This window comes from Lethenteron reissneri, unplaced genomic scaffold, assembly GCF_015708825.2.
Source record: "Lethenteron reissneri isolate LAM-NWPU_2019-01 unplaced genomic scaffold, ASM1570882v1 scaffold_426, whole genome shotgun sequence".
Taxonomy (NCBI): Eukaryota; Metazoa; Chordata; class Hyperoartia; order Petromyzontiformes; family Petromyzontidae; genus Lethenteron; species Lethenteron reissneri.
The window spans coordinates 9,561-28,848 of NW_026891948.1; the positions used below are offsets into that span (position 1 = coordinate 9,561).

General features: G+C 50.9%; 5 protein-coding genes and 1 pseudogene across 5 annotated transcripts; all 6 read right to left on the bottom strand.

Moving 5' to 3' along the window:
• Positions 1 to 479: 479 nt before the first annotated feature.
• On the bottom strand, positions 480 to 1,117 carry LOC133339836 (histone H2A). The gene has a single exon (XM_061547972.1). The coding sequence runs from the start codon at positions 976 to 978 to the stop codon at positions 598 to 600; it is 381 nt and encodes a 126-aa protein (XP_061403956.1). The 5' UTR covers positions 979 to 1,117; the 3' UTR covers positions 480 to 597.
• Positions 1,118 to 2,109: 992 nt separating this feature from the next.
• LOC133339834 (histone H3) lies at positions 2,110 to 3,024 on the bottom strand. The gene has a single exon (XM_061547970.1). It carries the CDS (start codon positions 2,731 to 2,733, stop codon positions 2,323 to 2,325), a length of 411 nt encoding a protein of 136 aa, XP_061403954.1. The 5' UTR covers positions 2,734 to 3,024; the 3' UTR covers positions 2,110 to 2,322.
• Positions 3,025 to 3,710: 686 nt separating this feature from the next.
• On the bottom strand, positions 3,711 to 4,357 carry LOC133339835 (histone H2B type 3-B-like). The gene has a single exon (XM_061547971.1). It carries the CDS (start codon positions 4,240 to 4,242, stop codon positions 3,841 to 3,843), a length of 402 nt encoding a protein of 133 aa, XP_061403955.1. The 5' UTR covers positions 4,243 to 4,357; the 3' UTR covers positions 3,711 to 3,840.
• A 685-nt stretch (positions 4,358 to 5,042) lies between these two features.
• Positions 5,043 to 15,287, bottom strand: LOC133339839 (uncharacterized). The gene is given in 9 exon segments (XM_061547973.1): positions 5,043 to 5,447; positions 6,226 to 6,897; positions 8,954 to 8,975; positions 10,260 to 10,373; positions 10,430 to 10,638; positions 11,974 to 12,270; positions 12,273 to 12,383; positions 13,380 to 13,421; positions 14,616 to 15,287. Coding segments are annotated over 9 exon segments (2,103 nt in total). The 5' UTR covers positions 14,899 to 15,287; the 3' UTR covers positions 5,043 to 5,094.
• Positions 10,207 to 11,925, bottom strand: LOC133339837 (histone H2A-like; annotated as a pseudogene).
• A 184-nt stretch (positions 15,288 to 15,471) lies between the features above and the next one.
• LOC133339833 (histone H1.5-like) lies at positions 15,472 to 16,936 on the bottom strand. The gene has a single exon (XM_061547969.1). It carries the CDS (start codon positions 16,473 to 16,475, stop codon positions 15,813 to 15,815), a length of 663 nt encoding a protein of 220 aa, XP_061403953.1. The 5' UTR covers positions 16,476 to 16,936; the 3' UTR covers positions 15,472 to 15,812.
• Positions 16,937 to 19,288: the final 2,352 nt, after the last annotated feature.

Genomic DNA, 19,288 nt, shown 5'->3' on the forward strand with positions numbered 1-19,288 from the left:
GAAATGACCACCGCGTTACAGGAGAACAACAGATCGTGAACGCGCTTCGACGATTCATGGCAAAGGCAACACAAAGCACCACGATCAGTCTCTTGCGACCAGCGGTGTCTGCCCTTTAACCCCTGATCCCCCCGTCCAGCTCTTCCCCGCGCTTGCGATTGGTGCGTGTTGTCGTGAGAGCGGAGATGTCGTGTTTGCGTGGTGCGTGGTGCGTGAGGGTGGCTCGCAGATCCCTCAAAGTGCTTGAACCATTCTCCGACTCCTCTTCACATGTAATCTGACCGCTCAAAAAGAGCGAGTTTTATTCTTTAAAAAACACGATACTTTCTTCCAATAGGCATCCCAATTTATTCTAAACCATGTTCCATGATTGATGCAATGTTGGAATGCTGCTCAAATACCGTTCCTAAATTAGACATAAAGGGTATCTGGAATGAGCAGAGAATTCGTTTAATTGCGAGCAATGGGACGAGGGCAACTCGACGACGGTGTCCTTATTAATAACAAAACCCCTGTGCACGACTGTCCGAGCTCTTTGCAAGCAAGTGGGTGGCTCTGAAAAGAGCCGTTGTTGTGGTGGTAGAGGCGGCGGCGCGTTCACTTCTTTGCCTGAGAGGTCTTCTTGGGCAGCAGCACGGCCTGGATGTTGGGCAGCACACCGCCCTGGGCGATAGTCACGCCGCCCATGAGCTTGTTGAGCTCCTCGTCGTTTCGCACGGCGAGCTGCAGGTGTCGGGGGATGATCCTCGTCTTCTTGTTGTCGCGGGCGGCATTGCCAGCCAGCTCGAGGATCTCGGCAGAAAGGTACTCGAGCACGGCGGCCAGGTAGACGGGTGCTCCAGCGCCGACCCGCTGGGCGTAATTGCCCTTGCGGAGCAGCCTGTGAACGCGACCCACGGGGAACTGCAGGCCGGCGCGGGAAGAGCGGGACTTTGCCTTGGCGCGAGATTTGCCACCGGTCTTGCCTCGTCCAGACATCGTTAAGGGACCTAGGATGCAAAAAGCACTGGAGACAAAGTACGAACGATTTGTGACGTTAACACGCACCACGGGAGCGGCTTTTATAGCGGAGACGAGGATCGTAGAGCGCGCCGCTGCTGATTGGCTCCTCTCGCTCGAGTCCCGCCCCTCCTTGAGCCACCAATGACAAGCCGGGACGCGAGGATTCGATGTTGACTTTCATTATTTGTATCCATATATGTTTTAATGCGCACACGCATCTTATGAATTAAACAATGCGATACACGTACTTAATAGGTTCAAGTTTTAAGCATGATAGAGTTAATTTATGGGCGCGTGCTGGCAAGTCAAACTTATAAGCGGATTCCGCAAATATCAATGTATTATTGATTATAATCATCATTTTGAGGGACCGCATTGGTTATAAGAAATCATTGTGATAGCCTTGAGCTCGTGATTGATCGCCCACGTACCTATACGGTGTATAGATATTTTTCTTTAACCGCCTGTTCGGGCAATGCCAAAAATATATGTGCGTGAATAATTCAGTCTCAGTTTGCAAAATGTGAACTTCTTATCAGCTCGGGCTTGAAACAGCATAAACCAATATCTTTGGGTTAATCTATATATAAAATCGTGAATGTCTGTCTGTCTGTGTGTGGATGTCGGACCATACGCACTTTCATTGGACGCCGGTTGCCCCTGCCAACGCCTAGCGACGACTTCGCCGCTTTCATTGGACGCCGGTTGCCCCTGGCAACGGCTAGCGACGGGCTAGCAGTTGCGGGGTGGACGCCATCTTTAATTCCCGTTAAAAATAGGCGCACGCATTAACACGCGACTCTGAGGTAAATTCATCTAAGTTTCACGTCCTCTTTACTCCCCCCCCCCACCACAATGTGTGCTATTACTATTATAGGGTCGGTAGATTATTAAATTATAGCGATTACACAGTATTATTGAAGCGCGGGGGGGGGGGGGGGAAACGGCACCCGTACCCAGCGTCAGCCGGGTGGCAAAATCAGGCGAGGCGGGAGGCTCTGCACGGTGCTAGGCCTCCACCCACCACGCGACTCTGAGGTAAAATACATTTCACCAAAATAACTCTTTTGTTGTACATTATGTAAACATGGTTTCACAACGCTTATACACAACACCAACGTGTGATGTTGCAGAATGAGCGGCGGGGTATAGAAATGAACTTCATTGTCGCTTACGCCTGACGACTCGTGAGAGCCGTGACCAGCAAACGAAGGTTTCCGGCACCCGAACTTTGAAGGACACACATGGAAGCTTTCTCACGAGTAAGTGGTGGCTCTGAAAAGAGCCTTTGTGTTGTGCTTTGAGGGCCGAGCTGGGCGTTCAAGCGCGCTCGCCACGAATGCGGCGGGCGAGCTGAATGTCCTTGGGCATGATGGTGACGCGCTTGGCGTGGATGGCGCACAGGTTGGTGTCCTCGAAGAGCGCGACAAGGTACGCTTCGCTGGCCTCCTGCAGAGCCATGACAGCGGAGCTCTGGAAGCGCAGGTCGGTCTTGAAGTCCTGCGCGATCTCCCTGACGAGGCGCTGGAAGGGCAGTTTGCGGATGAGCAGCTCGGTGGACTTCTGGTAGCGGCGGATCTCGCGCAGAGCGACGGTGCCGGGCCTGTAGCGGTGAGGCTTCTTGACGCCGCCCGTGGCCGGAGCGCTCTTTCGGGCCGCCTTGGTGGCGAGTTGCTTGCGGGGGGCCTTGCCGCCCGTGGACTTGCGAGCCGTCTGCTTGGTGCGAGCCATGGCTTGGTGAGGGCAAAGATTCTCACAGGCGGGGAGGAGAAGGCGGCTTATGTAGCCCAGAGCGCGCGCTCACTGGTCAGCGGAGTCGTGACGTGCGAAGAAGGGGCGCGTGCTGATTGGTTGGCAGCGTGCAATGATCTCGAGTCGTCAACTCTTCTTCATCAACGAAATGTTCTCACTTTGGAGCATTGCAGAATGCCGCATCACGATGCAGTAGTACCGTTTGAGCGCCGTCCATGTCCTTAACGGATGTTATTTTCTCAAGCAAACACCTTTCCGAAAACAACTTTACAGTGTTCTGCGTGATCTAAATAAAGTGTGAAGAAACTGCACTTCATTGGAAACAGTAATACGTAAAAATTATTCTTTGGTTCTTTCGGTAAAGTCACGTATAAAGAAAAAATAATAATTAAATAATAGCATACGACGTTTCGATTGCAACACAAGCAATCATCATCAGGTATAATGAAATAGCGACATAAAATCTAACCAGAAAAAATTATAGACAGACATATATGCAGAAAGATATCACCAATTTGTTTTTTATATACGTGACTTTACCGAAAGAACCAAAGAATAATTCCTGCAGTCACGAAAGCTCCAAAGTTAATAAGTAAAATTGTCGGAAAGAGGTGATCACAGGGATAGATATCTATTCTCTTGGCATTGAGATGATGATCATCAATTATACTGCACGAGTCATCCATGCTAGGCGCTTACTTTTACATAGATGTACACGTGCAAAATGTTAGTTCCTGCCCGAAAATACAACCACGAATTAAATATATTGCATTGCAAGGTTTTGGCACCAAATATCCAATGTAATATCTGAATGGGCTGCAGATGAAATCAATGGACAAACAAGTCCAAGAAATGCCTGCTGGTGAAATGATGTGCCATGAATATTGTTATCGCTTTTATTCACGTGGAAACAGGTTAAAATGCGTTCCATCTCTCCATTCACTCAATGAGCGAACAATGTCCCCGCGTGAACCGGGGCTTTGTTGGAAGTTTCGTTTAGTACTCCTGCTAGGACTGGTACAAGCAGGTTCGGAGAGGTGGGTGGCTCTGAAAAGAGCCTTTGTAATTAATGGTGGAGTCGAGGCTTCACTTGGAGCTTGTGTACTTGGTGACGGCCTTGGTGCCCTCCGACACGGCGTGCTTGGCCAGCTCGCCGGGGAGCAGCAGTCGCACTGCGGTCTGGATCTCCCGAGAAGTGATGGTGGAGCGCTTGTTGTAGTGCGCCAGGCGGGACGCCTCGGAAGCGATGCGCTCGAAGATGTCGTTGACGAACGAGTTCATGATGCTCATTGCCTTGGACGAGATGCCGGTATCGGGGTGCACCTGCTTCATCACCTTGTAGATGTAAATGGCGTAGCTCTCCTTCCTGCGGTGGCGTCGCTTCTTGCCATCCTTGCGCGTAGCCTTGGTCACAGCCTTCTTGGAGCCCTTCTTGGGAGCAGGAACCTTGGCCGGCCCAGCGCTCTTTGATGCGGGAGGATCGGGCATGTCGACGCGTCGTAGGCAGCAGCTTCAGGTCAGAACAGACGGGAAGCGAATGTGGATGTCGCTCGCGCGTTGAGCTCCTTTTATAGGAGGCGAGATGCAAATCAGAGGATCGTAGTGCGCGCGCTGCTGAGTGGCTCTTTTAGTACCGTCCCTCTCCATCAGCCTCCAATGAGAAACGCGGACGCGATGTTCACTTTAATATCGATTTTACTGCAAAAAGGACTTGTGAATATAACACAATGTAATGTCCAAACATGTGTATTAGTGAATTGCAGCCATGGCATTGCCTTTGTTTTAAAAGGATGACTAGAAAACCCAATACAGTATATTGTGTTTTGAGCGTGGGTTTTTTTGTTTCTTACGAGGGATTGTTTCACCACTCGTCTAATACGGCGCACGGGCGTTTTATGAACGCAATTTGGAAAAATACAAGCGCTCGGTGGAGAAAAATAACTTCGCTGTTGTGCTGTACAGGTGGAGATTAGCATTCCGGCACGCTCCGTCAATTAGGACGAGTGTGCTGTAAGATTGTGGCGCCAAATGCTCTACGTAATATCGGAATCGGCTGCAGCTGGAAATAATTCACGCAAAATACCAGAAATGGGTACTGTATTAAGGCGTTCAAGAATTACGCCTTGTTAAATGTGTCGTGAATATCATGATTTCTTTCATTCATGTGGAAGCAGATGAAGATTCGCCAACTCAACAAGCAAACGTCCAGCACGCTCACAACAACCCAGGACATGTGCTCCATTCAGAGCGTGTTTGGCAACACTGGCGCAAGCAGTTTCGAAGAGGTGGGTGGCTCTGAAAAGAGCCTTTGGGTTGGCTTAGTGTGCGAGAGATGGGCGCTCAGCCTCCGAAGCCGTAGAGAGTGCGGCCCTGGCGCTTGAGGGCGTAGACCACGTCCATGGCGGTGACGGTCTTGCGCTTGGCGTGCTCCGTGTAGGTGACGGCGTCGCGGATGACGTTCTCAAGGAAGACCTTCAGGACGCCGCGGGTCTCCTCGTAGATGAGGCCCGAGATGCGCTTCACACCGCCGCGGCGAGCGAGGCGGCGGATGGCGGGCTTGGTGATGCCCTGGATGTTGTCGCGCAGCACCTTGCGATGGCGTTTTGCGCCTCCCTTGCCGAGCCCCTTACCGCCTTTACCGCGTCCAGACATTGCGACTACTTGTGACAAAGCTCCTCGCGAGAGACTGCGCGCTCAGCTTGCAGCAGCAGCCGCCTTTATACCCGAAGCGTGGCGACGTCACCGACCACCCCTGCCCTCCGCGATGGCTCCGCCTTAAACCTTCCACCTTTAACCTCTGCGACGAAGAAAACCCTCCACCGTCGTCAATAACACTTCCTTGACATGTATAATATGCGACGTTTTGGGCAATGGCCCTTCTTCGAAGCACTCTGGAATGATATTGGCACACCCGCAGCGAACGCCAGAGGAACGCCATCTGTTGCAAGATTGCACGTGGAGTGAATAAATATGTAAGGTCTGTTTGCAAGTGAACAAGATGAAATACTTTTAAGTTTAGATGGTGCACCGCAATGTTTACAAAACAAAAACAAAGTGAAAAGGCGGAACGAGCGAATGAAGGCAAATTGAGTAAAGCTGTCTGGAATCAATACATTTTTAGACTAAATTCCATATTTGGCACCAGTAGCATGATGACGGAATGAAGAGGTGCAACACATAATCAAATTGGAGGTTCGTCAAGAATGCATCGATTTTGAATCTGGATTTAGATTAGAATCGCCAGCGAGAATGCTGACGTCGCTGAGATTACTCTGCACTCAGTTCGAGTGAGGGAGCTGCCACCCGCCTCGCCTGTGTTTGTGATCCCTGCTTTCGGGCTCGATCACTCCCATCACATCAATGCTTAAAACACATCGAGTGGGTGAAATGTTACACAGTTAATTTGAACTAATTGAAGCGCAGCAGCATCTGGTTCACTTTTTTAACGAAGTGGGTGGCTCTGAAAAGAGCCGTTGAGGTGGAGTGAATCGAGCGTCGGTCGTCCCATCGGATTCACTTTTGGCGCAGTCTTCTTGGGCTTGGCCGCGGCCTTCTTGGGCTTGGCCACCTTGGGTTTGGCGGCCTTGGCCTTGACGGTCTTGGGCTTAGCGACCTTGGGCTTCGCAGCCTTGGGCTTGGCTGGGCTCTTCGCCGCCTTCTTGGGCTTAACAGCCGACTTCACCTTTTTGGGGCTCTTGGCCGCCTTGGCAGCCGCGGGCTTCTTTGCTTTCTTGGGAGACTTCTTGGGCGCGGTCTTCTTGGCTGCCGCGGGCTTCTTCACCTTCTTGGCTGCCGCGGGCTTTTTAGCTGCGGGCTTTGCCGTTGACGACTTGGGCTTCGCCTTTGCGGCAGCCTTTTCCTTGTTGAGTTTGAAAGAGCCAGACGCGCCGCTGCCCTTCACTTGCGCCACGGCGTCTTTGGCCACGAGCTTCTTGATGGCCAACTTCACGCGGGCATTGTTCTTCTCCACGTCGTATCCTCCGGCAGCAAGCGACTTTTTGAGCGCAGGAAGAGACACGCCGTTCCTCTCCTTGCTGCTGGCCAGAGCCTTGAGGATGAGCTCGGACACGCTGGGGCCGACCTTCTTGGCCTTTGGAGCGGCGCGCTTCTTCTTGGGGCTTTTAGGCGCTGAAGTAGCCGCAGCTGGTGGTTGAGCAGGAGCAGTTTCCGCCATCTCAAGACGTCGCTTTTATCGCCTCGCCTCTTGGAAACCGAAATCAGCGCTCTCACGAATTCGAACCGAGCGTCCTCCAGGCCCGAGGTTATTATAGAAGCGGCGTACTGAATGCGGACGTCGCTGAGATCATCCAGCACTCAGCTCTAGTGAGGGAGTTGCCACCATACTCACTGTGTTTATCACGCCTGCCTTTGGGCTCGATTACTCCCGTAACGTTCATACTTACATGCATCTAGTTGATACATCATCACGAAGATCACTTCTTTAATGTACGTTACTTATGCAATATACGACAATGCTCACGATATAAATTATAATTCTAAACAAGTGAACAACCAACATTTGGGAGACATTGTTCGGTCAGGGCAAGATATGATGATTGTCGGTTTTCAAAAGTGTTACTGATGAACACTATTTAAAACGCACTCGAATTTTTTGCAAGACAAGATGCTTCAAACATACTACTCATTTAATTCCAACGAAATATTTTCTATTTAAGTTTTGCCTCGCGCGCTCGCGATTCCTCCTCTCGCGCTATGGTGAGGACTGCGCGCCATGTCAATCGTCCCTTGTCACCGAACTTTTAACTGGACGTTTTAATCGAACTTTGAAATGAATAAATATATGGATTTTCAGATGGACAACAAACTGAAGAAAATTACTCAAAATTAACCGACATTATAGAAAGTTTAACATTTTACGTGGCAAGAGTGAGTAGTCACGCACTGCAGAAGGGTCGCGCGCTTGAACAGATCGAGGCACGGTGCACAATCATCACCACTAAAATTCAACTCAAGTGACTCCGCAGTCGAATGTTTAAAGAAAATATATCTTACGTTTAATGCATTGACAGAGTTGATATTCTAGGAGCGCAGGATGGTTCATGCGATGAGTTGTTTTTACTGCAATAAGTAACACGTATTTACTGCACTAAGTAACACGAATGAGTAATCATTGGAAAGATGTTATTAACCATGTAAAAAATATTTAACTACACATATTTGTACCATCTTATTTGACAGGTAATATTATACTTTACCGAGTGTTAACATCCCCAGCGTTTACCAGTACTTTTATGCTTACTATCAGCTAACACCGGCCACAACCCTGAGCTGATGTGCTCATTTGTTCTCTTTTAGCCCCGACACCCCGCCACTTCCCGGCAACCACATTCAGATAAGCCCCCTCTTCCCCCCTGATTTGTTATTTTATTATTTATATTGTTTTAGTTATTATTATTATTGTTTACCTACGTGACTTTACCGAAAAAACCTAAGAGTATGAATCATTGCAGTCACGAAAGCTACAAATTTAGAACGAATGCAATAATCATTCGTTCCACGCGCATGTGAGAGGCGTAGTAGATTGGTTTATGCACTTCTGGTAGGAACGAAGTGGACCAGACTCCAATAGATTATATCGTGCGTCCGTTTGTCCGTCCGTCCGTGTGTCAACATCGCCCCCTACTGCAAACACTTGGCATGACCCTACAAAAACATTTAACCCACGGCGGCCTAAGGCCTACAGCTAGGCCTAAAGCCTAGACCTAGGCCTCAAGCTCTCCCTTCGTATAGTTCCCCCGCGTGTGTGAAAGGGAGTAAATGGTTAACAAGGTTACATTCCCTGATGTTTTTTAATAGAAACATTTACATTTAAAGCTTTTCATTAAAAACAACTCCTACCTCCCCCCCTCGTCGGCGGCTCTCCAGCCGAGCCAGGCCTGGGAATCTCTCCCCCGCTCGGGGTGTATTGGGCGGGGCTACAGCGGCAGGGGGCGGGGCTACGCGGCAGGGGGCGGGGCTACGCGGCAGGGGCGGGGCTACGCGGCAGGGGGCGGGGCTACGCGACAGGGGGCGGGGCTACAGCGGCAGGGGGGGGGCTACAGCGGCAGGGGGCGGGGCTACGGCAGGGGGGGGGCTACAGCGGCAGGGGGCAGGGCTACGCGGCAGGGGGCGGGGCTACAGCGGCAGGGGGCGGGGCTACGCGGCAGGGGCGGGGCTACGCGGCAGGGGGCGGGGCTACGCGGCAGGGGCAGGGGGCCGGGCTACAGCGGCAGGGGGCGGGGCTACGCGGCAGCGGGCGGGGGCTACAGCGGCAGGGGGCGGGGCTACGCGGGGCTGGGCGGGGACACCGAGATGGGGCGGGGCCACGGGTGGCGGGGCGGGGTTACGCGGGTGGAGGGCGGGGCCACGGGGGCGGAGCGGAGCCACGGGGGAGCGGGGCGGGGTCAAGCGGTGGGAGGCGGAGCTTAGCGCGATGGAGGGAGGGGCCGTTGGCGAAAAGGGGCGGAGTCTACAGTCGAGAATACAGTACCGGGGGCGAGGAGGCGGGGCTAACAGTGATAGGGGCGTGGCCCACGGCGCTGCATCTCGTGCAGATTGTTACTACTCACTGTGTCTGCTCCAAGCTGCACTCACGTAGGTACATACTTGTGCAATACTATTATTTTTTTGCAGAACGGTTACTACTACTTTATTGTTTCTTATGTTCCACTACGTCTACGTTTCCATCCACTCATTGGCGCCATTTTTTGCCATTTCATTTTATTATAGCCATTCAATTGTTCGGTCCTACCAGCCCACCCCACAGGGACCTGTTTTCACCAACGCACAACAATATTCGTTCCAAGACCAACCCGGGCACACGTCCCACAGCCCCTTTTAATCCTCAATCTCCGCAACGCACGCACAGCAATATTCGTTCCAAGACCAACCCGGGCACACGTCCCACAGCCCCTTTTAACTCCTCAATCTCCGCTCCCAATACACATTCGCGTCCAGCACGCCTGGTCCGGGTGACGTCACTGCCCTTTAACCCCTGACCCCCCCGTCCAGCTCTTATTTCCCGCGCGTGTGTGAAAAAAAATTAAGATTGATTGGTGCGTGTTGTCGTGAGAGCGGAGATGTCGTGTTTGCGTGGTGCGTGGTGCGTGAGGGTGGCTCGCAGATCCCTTGAAGTGCTTGAACCATTCTCCGACTCCTCTTCATATGTAATCTGACCGCTCAAAAAGAGCGAGTTTTATTCTTTAAAAAAACACGATACTTTCTTCCAATAGGCACCTCAATTTATTCTAAACCATGTTCCATGATTGATGCAATGTTGGAATGCTGCTCAAATACCGTTCCTAAATTAGACATAAAGGGTATCTGGAATGAGCAGAGCATTCGTTTAATTGCGAGCAATTTGGGACGAGGGCAACTCGACGACGGTGTCCTTATTAATAACAAAACCCCTGTGCACGACTGTCCGAGCTCTTGCAAGCAAGTGGGTGGCTCTGAAAAGAGCCGTTGTTGTGGTGGTAGAGGCGGCGGCGCGTTCACTTCTTTGCCTGAGAGGTCTTCTTGGGCAGCAGCACGGCCTGGATGTTGGGCAGCACACCGCCCTGGGCGATAGTCACGCCGCCCATGAGCTTGTTGAGCTCCTCGTCGTTTCGCACGGCGAGCTGCAGGTGTCGGGGGATGATCCTCGTCTCTTGTTGTCGCGGGCGGCATTGCCAGCCAGCTCGAGGATCTCGGCAGAAAGGTACTCGAGCACGGCGGCCAGGTAGACGGGTGCTCCAGCGCCGACCCGCTGGGCGTAATTGCCCTTGCGGAGCAGCCTGTGAACGCGACCCACGGGGAACTGCAGGCCGGCGCGGGAAGAGCGGGACTTTGCCTTGGCGCGAGATTTGCCACCGGTCTTGCCGCGTCCAGACATCGTTAAGGGACCTAGGATGCAAAAAGCACTGGAGACAAAGTACGAACAATTTGTGACGTTAACACGCACCACGGGAGCGGCTTCTATAGCGGAGACGAGGATCGTAGAGCGCGCCGCTGCTGATTGGCTCCTCTCGCTCGAGTCCCGCCCTCTCCTTGAGCCACCAATGACAAGCCGGGACGCGAGGATTCGATGTTGACTTTCATTATTTGTATCCATATATATTTTAATGCGGACACGCATCTTATGAATTAAACAATGCGATACACGTACTTAAAAGGTTCAAGTTTTAAGCATGATAGAGTTAATTTATGGGCGCGTGCTGGCAAGTCAAACTTATAAGCGGATTCCGCAAATATCAATGTATTATTGATTATAATCATCATTTTGAGGGACCGCATTGGTTATAAGAAATCATGTGATAGCCTTGAGCTCGTGATTGATCGCCCACGTGCCTATACGGTGTATAGATATCTTTTTTAACCGCCTGTTCGGGCAATGCCTAAAAATATATGTGCGTGAATAATTCAGTCTCAGTTTGCAAAATGTGAACTTCTTATCAGCTCGGGCTTGAAACAGCATAAACCAATATCTTTGGGTTAATCTATATATATAAAATCGTGAATGTCTGTCTGTCTGTGTGTGGATGTCGGACCATACGCACTTTCATTGGACGCCGGTTGCCCCTGCCAACGCCTAGCGACGACTTCGCCGCTTTCATTGGACGCCGGTTGCCCCTGGCAACGGCTAGCGACGGGCTAGCAGTTGCGGGGTGGACGCCATCTTTAATTCCCGTTAAAAATAGGCGCACGCATTAACACGCGACTCTGAGGTAAATTCATCTAAGTTTCACGTCTTCTTTACTCCCCCCCCCACCACAATGTGTGCTATTACTATTATAGGGTCGGTAGATTATTAAATTATAGCGATTACACAGTATTATTGTAGCGGGGGGGGGGGGGGAAACGGCACCCGTACCCAGCGTCAGCCGGGTGGCAAAATCAGGCGAGGCGGGAGGCTCTGCACGGTGCGAGGCCTCCACACCCACCACGCGACTCTGAGGTAAAATACATTTCACCAAAATAACTCTTTTGTTGTACATTATGTAAACATGGTTTCACAACGCTTATACACAACACCAACGTGTGATGTTGCAGAATGAGCGGCGGGGTATAGAAATGAACTTCATTGTCGCTTACGCCTGACGACTCGTGAGAGCCGTGACCAGCAAACGAAGGTTTCCGGCACCCGAACTTTGAAGGACACACATGGAAGCTTTCTCACGAGTAAGTGGTGGCTCTGAAAAGAGCCTTTGTGTTGTGCTTTGAGGGCCGAGCTGGGCGTTCAAGCGCGCTCGCCACGAATGCGGCGGGCGAGCTGAATGTCCTTGGGCATGATGGTGACGCGCTTGGCGTGGATGGCGCACAGGTTGGTGTCCTCGAAGAGCGCGACAAGGTACGCTTCGCTGGCCTCCTGCAGAGCCATGACAGCGGAGCTCTGGAAGCGCAGGTCGGTCTTGAAGTCCTGCGCGATCTCCCTGACGAGGCGCTGGAAGGGCAGTTTGCGGATGAGCAGCTCGGTGGACTTCTGGTAGCGGCGGATCTCGCGCAGAGCGACGGTGCCGGGCCTGTAGCGGTGAGGTTCTTGACGCCGCCCGTGGCCGGAGCGCTCTTTCGGGCCGCCTTGGTGGCGAGTTGCTTGCGGGGGGCCTTGCCGCCCGTGGACTTGCGAGCCGTCTGCTTGGTGCGAGCCATGGCTTGGTGAGGGCAAAGATTCTCACAGGCGGGGAGGAGAAGGCGGCTTATGTAGCCCAGAGCGCGCGCTCACTGGTCAGCGGAGTCGTGACGTGCGAAGAAGGGGCGCGTGCTGATTGGTTGGCAGTGCAATGATCTCGAGTCGTCAACTCTTCTTCATCAATCTTAATTTTAGAACTTTCGTGACTGCAGTAAATGATTATTTGGTTCTTTCGGTAAAGTCACGTATAAAAGAACAAATAATAAATTAAATAATAGCATACGACGTTTCGATTGCAACACAAGCAATCATCATCAGGTATAATGAAATAGCGACATAAAATCGAACCAGAAAAAATTATAGACAGACATATAAGCAGACAGATATCACCAATTTGTTTCTTTATATACGTGACTTTACCGAAAGAACCAAAGAATAATTCCTGCAGTCACGAAAGCTCCAAAGTTAATACGTAAAATTGTCGGAAAGAGGTGATCACAGGGATAGATATCTATTCTTTGGCATTGAGATGATGATCATCAATTATACTGCACGAGTCATCCATGCTAGGCGCTTACTTTTACATAGATGTACACGTGCAAAATGTTAGTTCCTGCCCGAAAATACAACCACGAATTAAATATATTGCATTGCAAGGTTTTGGCACCAAATATCCAATGTAATATCTGAATGGGCTGCAGATGAAATCAATGGACAAACAAGTCCAAGAAATGCCTGCTGGTGAACATGATGTGCCATGAATATTGTTATCGCTTTTATTCCCGTGGAAACAGGTTAAAATGCGTTCCATCTCTCCATTCCACTCAATGAGCGAACAATGTCCCCGCGTGAACCGGGGCTTTGTTGGAAGTTTCGTTTAGTACTCCTGCTAGGACTGGTACAAGCAGGTTCGGAGAGGTGGGTGGCTCTGAAAAGAGCCTTTGTAATTAATGGTGGAGTCGAGGCTTCACTTGGAGCTTGTGTACTTGGTGACGGCCTTGGTGCCCTCCGACACGGCGTGCTTGGCCAGCTCGCCGGGGAGCAGCAGTCGCACTGCGGTCTGGATCTCCCGAGAAGTGATGGTGGAGCGCTTGTTGTAGTGCGCCAGGCGGGACGCCTCGGAAGCGATGCGCTCGAAGATGTCGTTGACGAACGAGTTCATGATGCTCATTGCCTTGGACGAGATGCCGGTATCGGGGTGCACCTGCTTCATCACCTTGTAGATGTAAATGGCGTAGCTCTCCTTCCTGCGGTGGCGTCGCTTCTTGCCATCCTTGCGCGTAGCCTTGGTCACAGCCTTCTTGGAGCCCTTCTTGGGAGCAGGAACCTTGGCCGGCCCAGCGCTCTTTGATGCGGGAGGATCGGGCATGTCGACGCGTCGTAGGCAGCAGCTTCAGGTCAGAACAGACGGGAAGCGAATGTGGATGTCGCTCGCGCGTTGAGCTCCTTTTATAGGAGGCGAGATGCAAATCAGAGGATCGTAGTGCGCGGCGCTGCTGAGTGGCTCTTTTAGTACCGTCCCTCTCCATCAGCCTCCAATGAGAAACGCGGACGCGATGTTCACTTTAATATCGATTTTACTGCAAAAAGGACTTGTGAATATAACACAATGTAATGTCCAAACATGTGTATTAGTGAATTGCAGCCATGGCATTGAATTTGTTTTAAAAAGGATGACTAGAAAACCCAATTCAGTATATTGTGTTTTGAGCGTGGGTTTTTTTGTTTCTCACGAGGGATTGTTTCACCACTCGTCTAATACGGCGCACGGGCGTTTTTTGAACGCAATTTGGAAAAATACAAGCGCTCGGTGGAGAAAAATAACTTCGCTGTTGTGCTGTACAGGTGGAGATTAGCATTCCGGCACGCTACGTCAATTAGGACGAGTGTGCTGTAAGATTGTGGCACCAAATGCTCTACGTAATATCGGAATCGGCTGCAGCTGGAAATAATTCACGCAAAAATACCAGAAATGGGTACTGTATTAAGGCGTTCAAGAATTACGCCTTGTTAAATGTGACGTGAATATCATGATTTCTTTCATTCATTCATGTGGAAGCAGATGAAGATTCGCCAACTCAACAAGCGAACGTCCAGCACGCTCACAACAACCCAGGACATGTGCTCCATTCAGAGCGTGTTTGGCAACACTGGCGCAAGCAGTTTCGAAGAGGTGGGTGGCTCTGAAAAGAGCCTTTGGGTTGGCTTAGTGTGCGAGAGATGGGCGCTCAGCCTCCGAAGCCGTAGAGAGTGCGGCCCTGGCGCTTGAGGGCGTAGACCACGTCCATGGCGGTGACGGTCTTGCGCTTGGCGTGCTCCGTGTAGGTGACGGCGTCGCGGATGACGTTCTCAAGGAAGACCTTCAGGACGCGGGTCTCCTCGTAGATGAGGCCCGAGATGCGCTTCACACCGCCGCGGCGAGCGAGGCGGCGGATGGCGGGCTTGGTGATGCCCTGGATGTTGTCGCGCAGCACCTTGCGATGGCGTTTTGCGCCTCCCTTGCCGAGCCCCTTACCGCCTTTACCGCGTCCAGACATTGCGACTACTTGTGACAAAGCTCCTCGCGAGAGACTGCGCGCTCAGCTTGCAGCAGCAGCCGCCTTTATACCCGAAGCGTGGCGACGTCACCGACCACCCCTGCCCTCCGCGATGGCTCCGCCTTAAACCTTCCACCTTTAACCTCTGCGACGAAGAAAACCCTCCACCGTCGTCAATAACACTTCCTTGACATGTATAATATGCGACGTTTTGGGCAATGGCCCTTCTTCGAAGCACTCTGGAATGATATTGGCACACCCGCAGCGAACGCCAGAGGAACGCCATCTGTTGCAAGATTGCACGTGGAGTGAATAATACAATAGTTGAGTGAACGTCACCAACTAGTTGTCCCAAAGTAAGAAAGACATTGCAAACAATGCGATATTTACGTATAGTAATTAATTTAATAGAGAAGTTTAGATGGTGCACCGCAATGTTTACAAAACAAAAACAAAGTGAAAAGGCGGAACGAGCGAATGAAGGCAAATGAGTAAAGCTGTCTGGAATCAATACATTTTTAGACTAAATTCCATATTTGGCACCAGTAGCATGATGACGGAATGAAGAGGTGCAACACATAATCAAATTGGAGGTTCGTCAAGAATGCATCGATTTTGAATCTGGATTTAGATTAGAATCGCCAGCGAGAATGCTGACGTCGCTGAGATTACTCTGCACTCAGTTCGAGTGAGGGAGCTGCCACCCGCCTCGCCTGTGTTTGTGATCCCTGCTTTCGGGCTCGATCACTCCCATCACATCAATGCTTAAAACACATCGAGTGGGTGAAATGTTACACAGTTAATTTGAACTAATTGAAGCGCAGCAGCATCTGGTTCACTTTTTTAACGAAGTGGGTGGCTCTGAAAAGAGCCGTTGAGGTGGAGTGAATCGAGCGTCGGTCGTCCCATCGGATTCACTTCTTTGGCGCAGTCTTCTTGGGCTTGGCCGCGGCCTTCTTGGGCTTGGCCACCTTGGGTTTGGCGGCCTTGGCCTTGACGGTCTTGGGCTTAGCGACCTTGGGCTTCGCAGCCTTGGGCTTGGCTGGGCTCTTCGCCGCCTTCTTGGGCTTAACAGCCGACTTCACCTTTTTGGGGCTCTTGGCCGCCTTGGCAGCCGCGGGCTTCTTTGCTTTCTTGGGAGACTTCTTGGGCGCGGTCTTCTTGGCTGCCGCGGGCTTCTTCACCTTCTTGGCTGCCGCGGGCTTTTTAGCTGCGGGCTTTGCCGTTGACGACTTGGGCTTCGCCTTTGCGGCAGCCTTTTCCTTGTTGAGTTTGAAAGAGCCAGACGCGCCGCTGCCCTTCACTTGCGCCACGGCGTCTTTGGCCACGAGCTTCTTGATGGCCAACTTCACGCGGGCATTGTTCTTCTCCACGTCGTATCCTCCGGCAGCAAGCGACTTTTTGAGCGCAGGAAGAGACACGCCGTTCCTCTCCTTGCTGCTGGCCAGAGCCTTGAGGATGAGCTCGGACACGCTGGGGCCGACCTTCTTGGCCTTTGGAGCGGCGCGCTTCTTCTTGGGGCTTTTAGGCGCTGAAGTAGCCGCAGCTGGTGGTTGAGCAGGAGCAGTTTCCGCCATCTCAAGACGTCGCTTTTATCGCCTCGCCTCTTGGAAACCGAAATCAGCGCTCTCACGAATTCGAACCGAGCGTCCTCCAGGCCCGAGGTTATTATAGAAGCGGCGTACTGAATGCGGACGTCGCTGAGATCATCCAGCACTCAGCTCTAGTGAGGGAGTTGCCACCATACTCACTGTGTTTATCACGCCTGCCTTTGGGCTCGATTACTCCCGTAACGTTCATACTTACATGCATCTAGTTGATACATCATCACGAAGATCACTTCTTTAATGTACGTTACTTATGCAATATACGACAATGCTCACGATATAAATTATAATTCTAAACAAGTGAACAACCAACATTTGGGAGACATTGTTCGGTCAGGGCAAGATATGATGATTGTCGGTTTTCAAAAGTGTTACTGATGAACACTATTTAAAACGCACTCGAATTTTTTGCAAGACAAGATGCTTCAACAGACTACTCATTTAATTCCAACGAAATATTTCTATTTAAGTTTTGCCTCGCGCGCTCGCGATTCCTCCTCTCGCGCTATGGTGAGGACTGCGCGCCATGTCAATCGTCCCTTGTCACCGAACTTTTAACTGGACGTTTTAATCGAACTTTGAAATGAATAAATTATGGATTTTCAGATGGACAACAAACTGAAGAAAATTACTCAAAATTAACCGACATTATAGAAAGTTTAACATTTTACGTGGCAAGAGTGAGTAGCTCACGCACTGCAGAAGGGTCGCGCGCCTTGAGGCACGGTGCACAATCATCACCACTCAAATTCAACTCAAGTGACTCCGCAGTCGAATGTTTAAAGAAAATATAATCTTACGTTTAATGCATTGACAGAGTTGATATTCTAGGAGCGCAGGATGGTTCATGCGATGAGTTGTTTTTACTGCAATAAGTAACACGTATTTACTGCACTAAGTAACACGAATGAGTAATCATTGGAAAGATGTTATTAACCATGTAAAAAATATTTAACTACACATATTTGTACCATCTTATTTGACAGGTAATATTATACTTTACCGAGTGTTAACATCCCCAGCGTTTACCAGTACTTTTATGCTTACTATCAGCTAACACCGGCCACAACCCTGAGCTGATGTGCTCATTTGTTCTCTTTTAGCCCCGACACCCCCGCCACTTCCCGGCAACCACATTCAGATAAGCCCCCCTCTTCCCCCCTGATTTGTTATTTTATTATTTATATTGTTTTAGTTATTTATTATTGTTTTACCTACGTGACTTTACCGAAAAAACCTAAGAGTATGAATCATTGCAGTCACGAAAGCTACAAATTTAGAACGAATGCAATAATCATTCGTTCCACGCGCATGTGAAGAGGCGTAGTAGATTGGTTTATGCACTTCTGGTAGGAACGAAGTGGACCAGACTCCAATAGATTATATCGTGCGTCCGTTTGTCCGTCCGTCCGTCCGTGTGTCAACATCGCCCCCTACTGCAAACACTTGGCATGACCCTACAAAAACATTTAGACTCAGTGACGCTATCCTGGCTAACCAAGTGTAGCATTCCCTTATAATTCCCTCATAGCTTTTAATTACAATGTTACATTCCCTGATGTTTTTAAATAGCAACATTGACATTTAAAGCTTCAACATAAATAATTAAAACATTTATATTAACAATTAACCCACGGCGGCCTAAGGCCTACAGCTAGGCCTAAAGCCTAGACCTAGGCCTCAAGCTCTCCCTTCGTATAGTTCCCCCGCGTGTGTGAAAGGGAGTAAATGGTTAACAAGGTTACATTCCCTGATGTTTTTTTAATAGAAACATTTACATTTAAAGCTTTTACATAAATAATTAAAACATTTATATTAACAATTAACCCACGGCAGCCTAAGGCCTACAGCTAGGCCTAAAGCCTAGACCTAGGCCTCAAGCTCTCCCTTCGTATAGTTCCCCTGTGTGTGAAAGGCAGTAAATATTTAACAATGTTACATTCCCTGATGTTTTTTAATAGAAACATTTACATTTAAAGCTTTTTCATTAAAAACAACTCCCTACCTCCACCCTCTCGTTGGCGGCTCTCCAGCCGAGCCAGGCCTGGGAATCTCTCCCCCGCTCGGGGTGTATTGGGCGGGGCTACAGCGGCAAGGGGGGGCTACAGCGGCAGGGGGCGGGGCTACAGCGGCAGGGGGCGGGGCTACGCGGCAGGGGCCGGGCTACAGCGGCAGGGGGCGGGGCTACAGCGGCAGGGGGGGGGCTACGCGGCAGCGGGCGGGGCTACAGCGGCAGGGGGCGGGGCTACGCGGGGCTGGGCGGGGACACCGAGATGGGGGGGCCACGGGTGGCGGGGCGGGGTTACGCGGGTGGAGGGCGGGGCCACGGGGGCGGAGCGGGGCCACGGGGGAGCGGGGCGGGGTCAAGCGGTGGGAGGCGGAGCTTAGCGCGATGGAGGGAGGGGCCGTTGGCGAAAAGGGGCGGAGTCTACAGTCGAGAATACAGTACCGGGGGCGAGGAGGCGGGGCTAACAGTGATAGGGGCGTGGCCCACGGCGCTGCATCTCGTGCAGATTGTTACTACTCACTGTGTCTGCTCCAAGCTGCACTCACGTAGGTACATACTTGTGCAATACTATTATTTTTTTGCAGAACGGTTACTACTACTTTATTGTCTTATGTTCCACTACGTCTACGTTTCCATCCACTCATTGGCGCCCATTTTTGCCATTTCATTTTATTATAGCCATTCAATTGTTCGGTCCTACCAGCCCACCCCACAGGGACCTGTTTTCACCAACGCACAGCAATATTCGTTCCAAGACCAACCCGGGCACACGTCC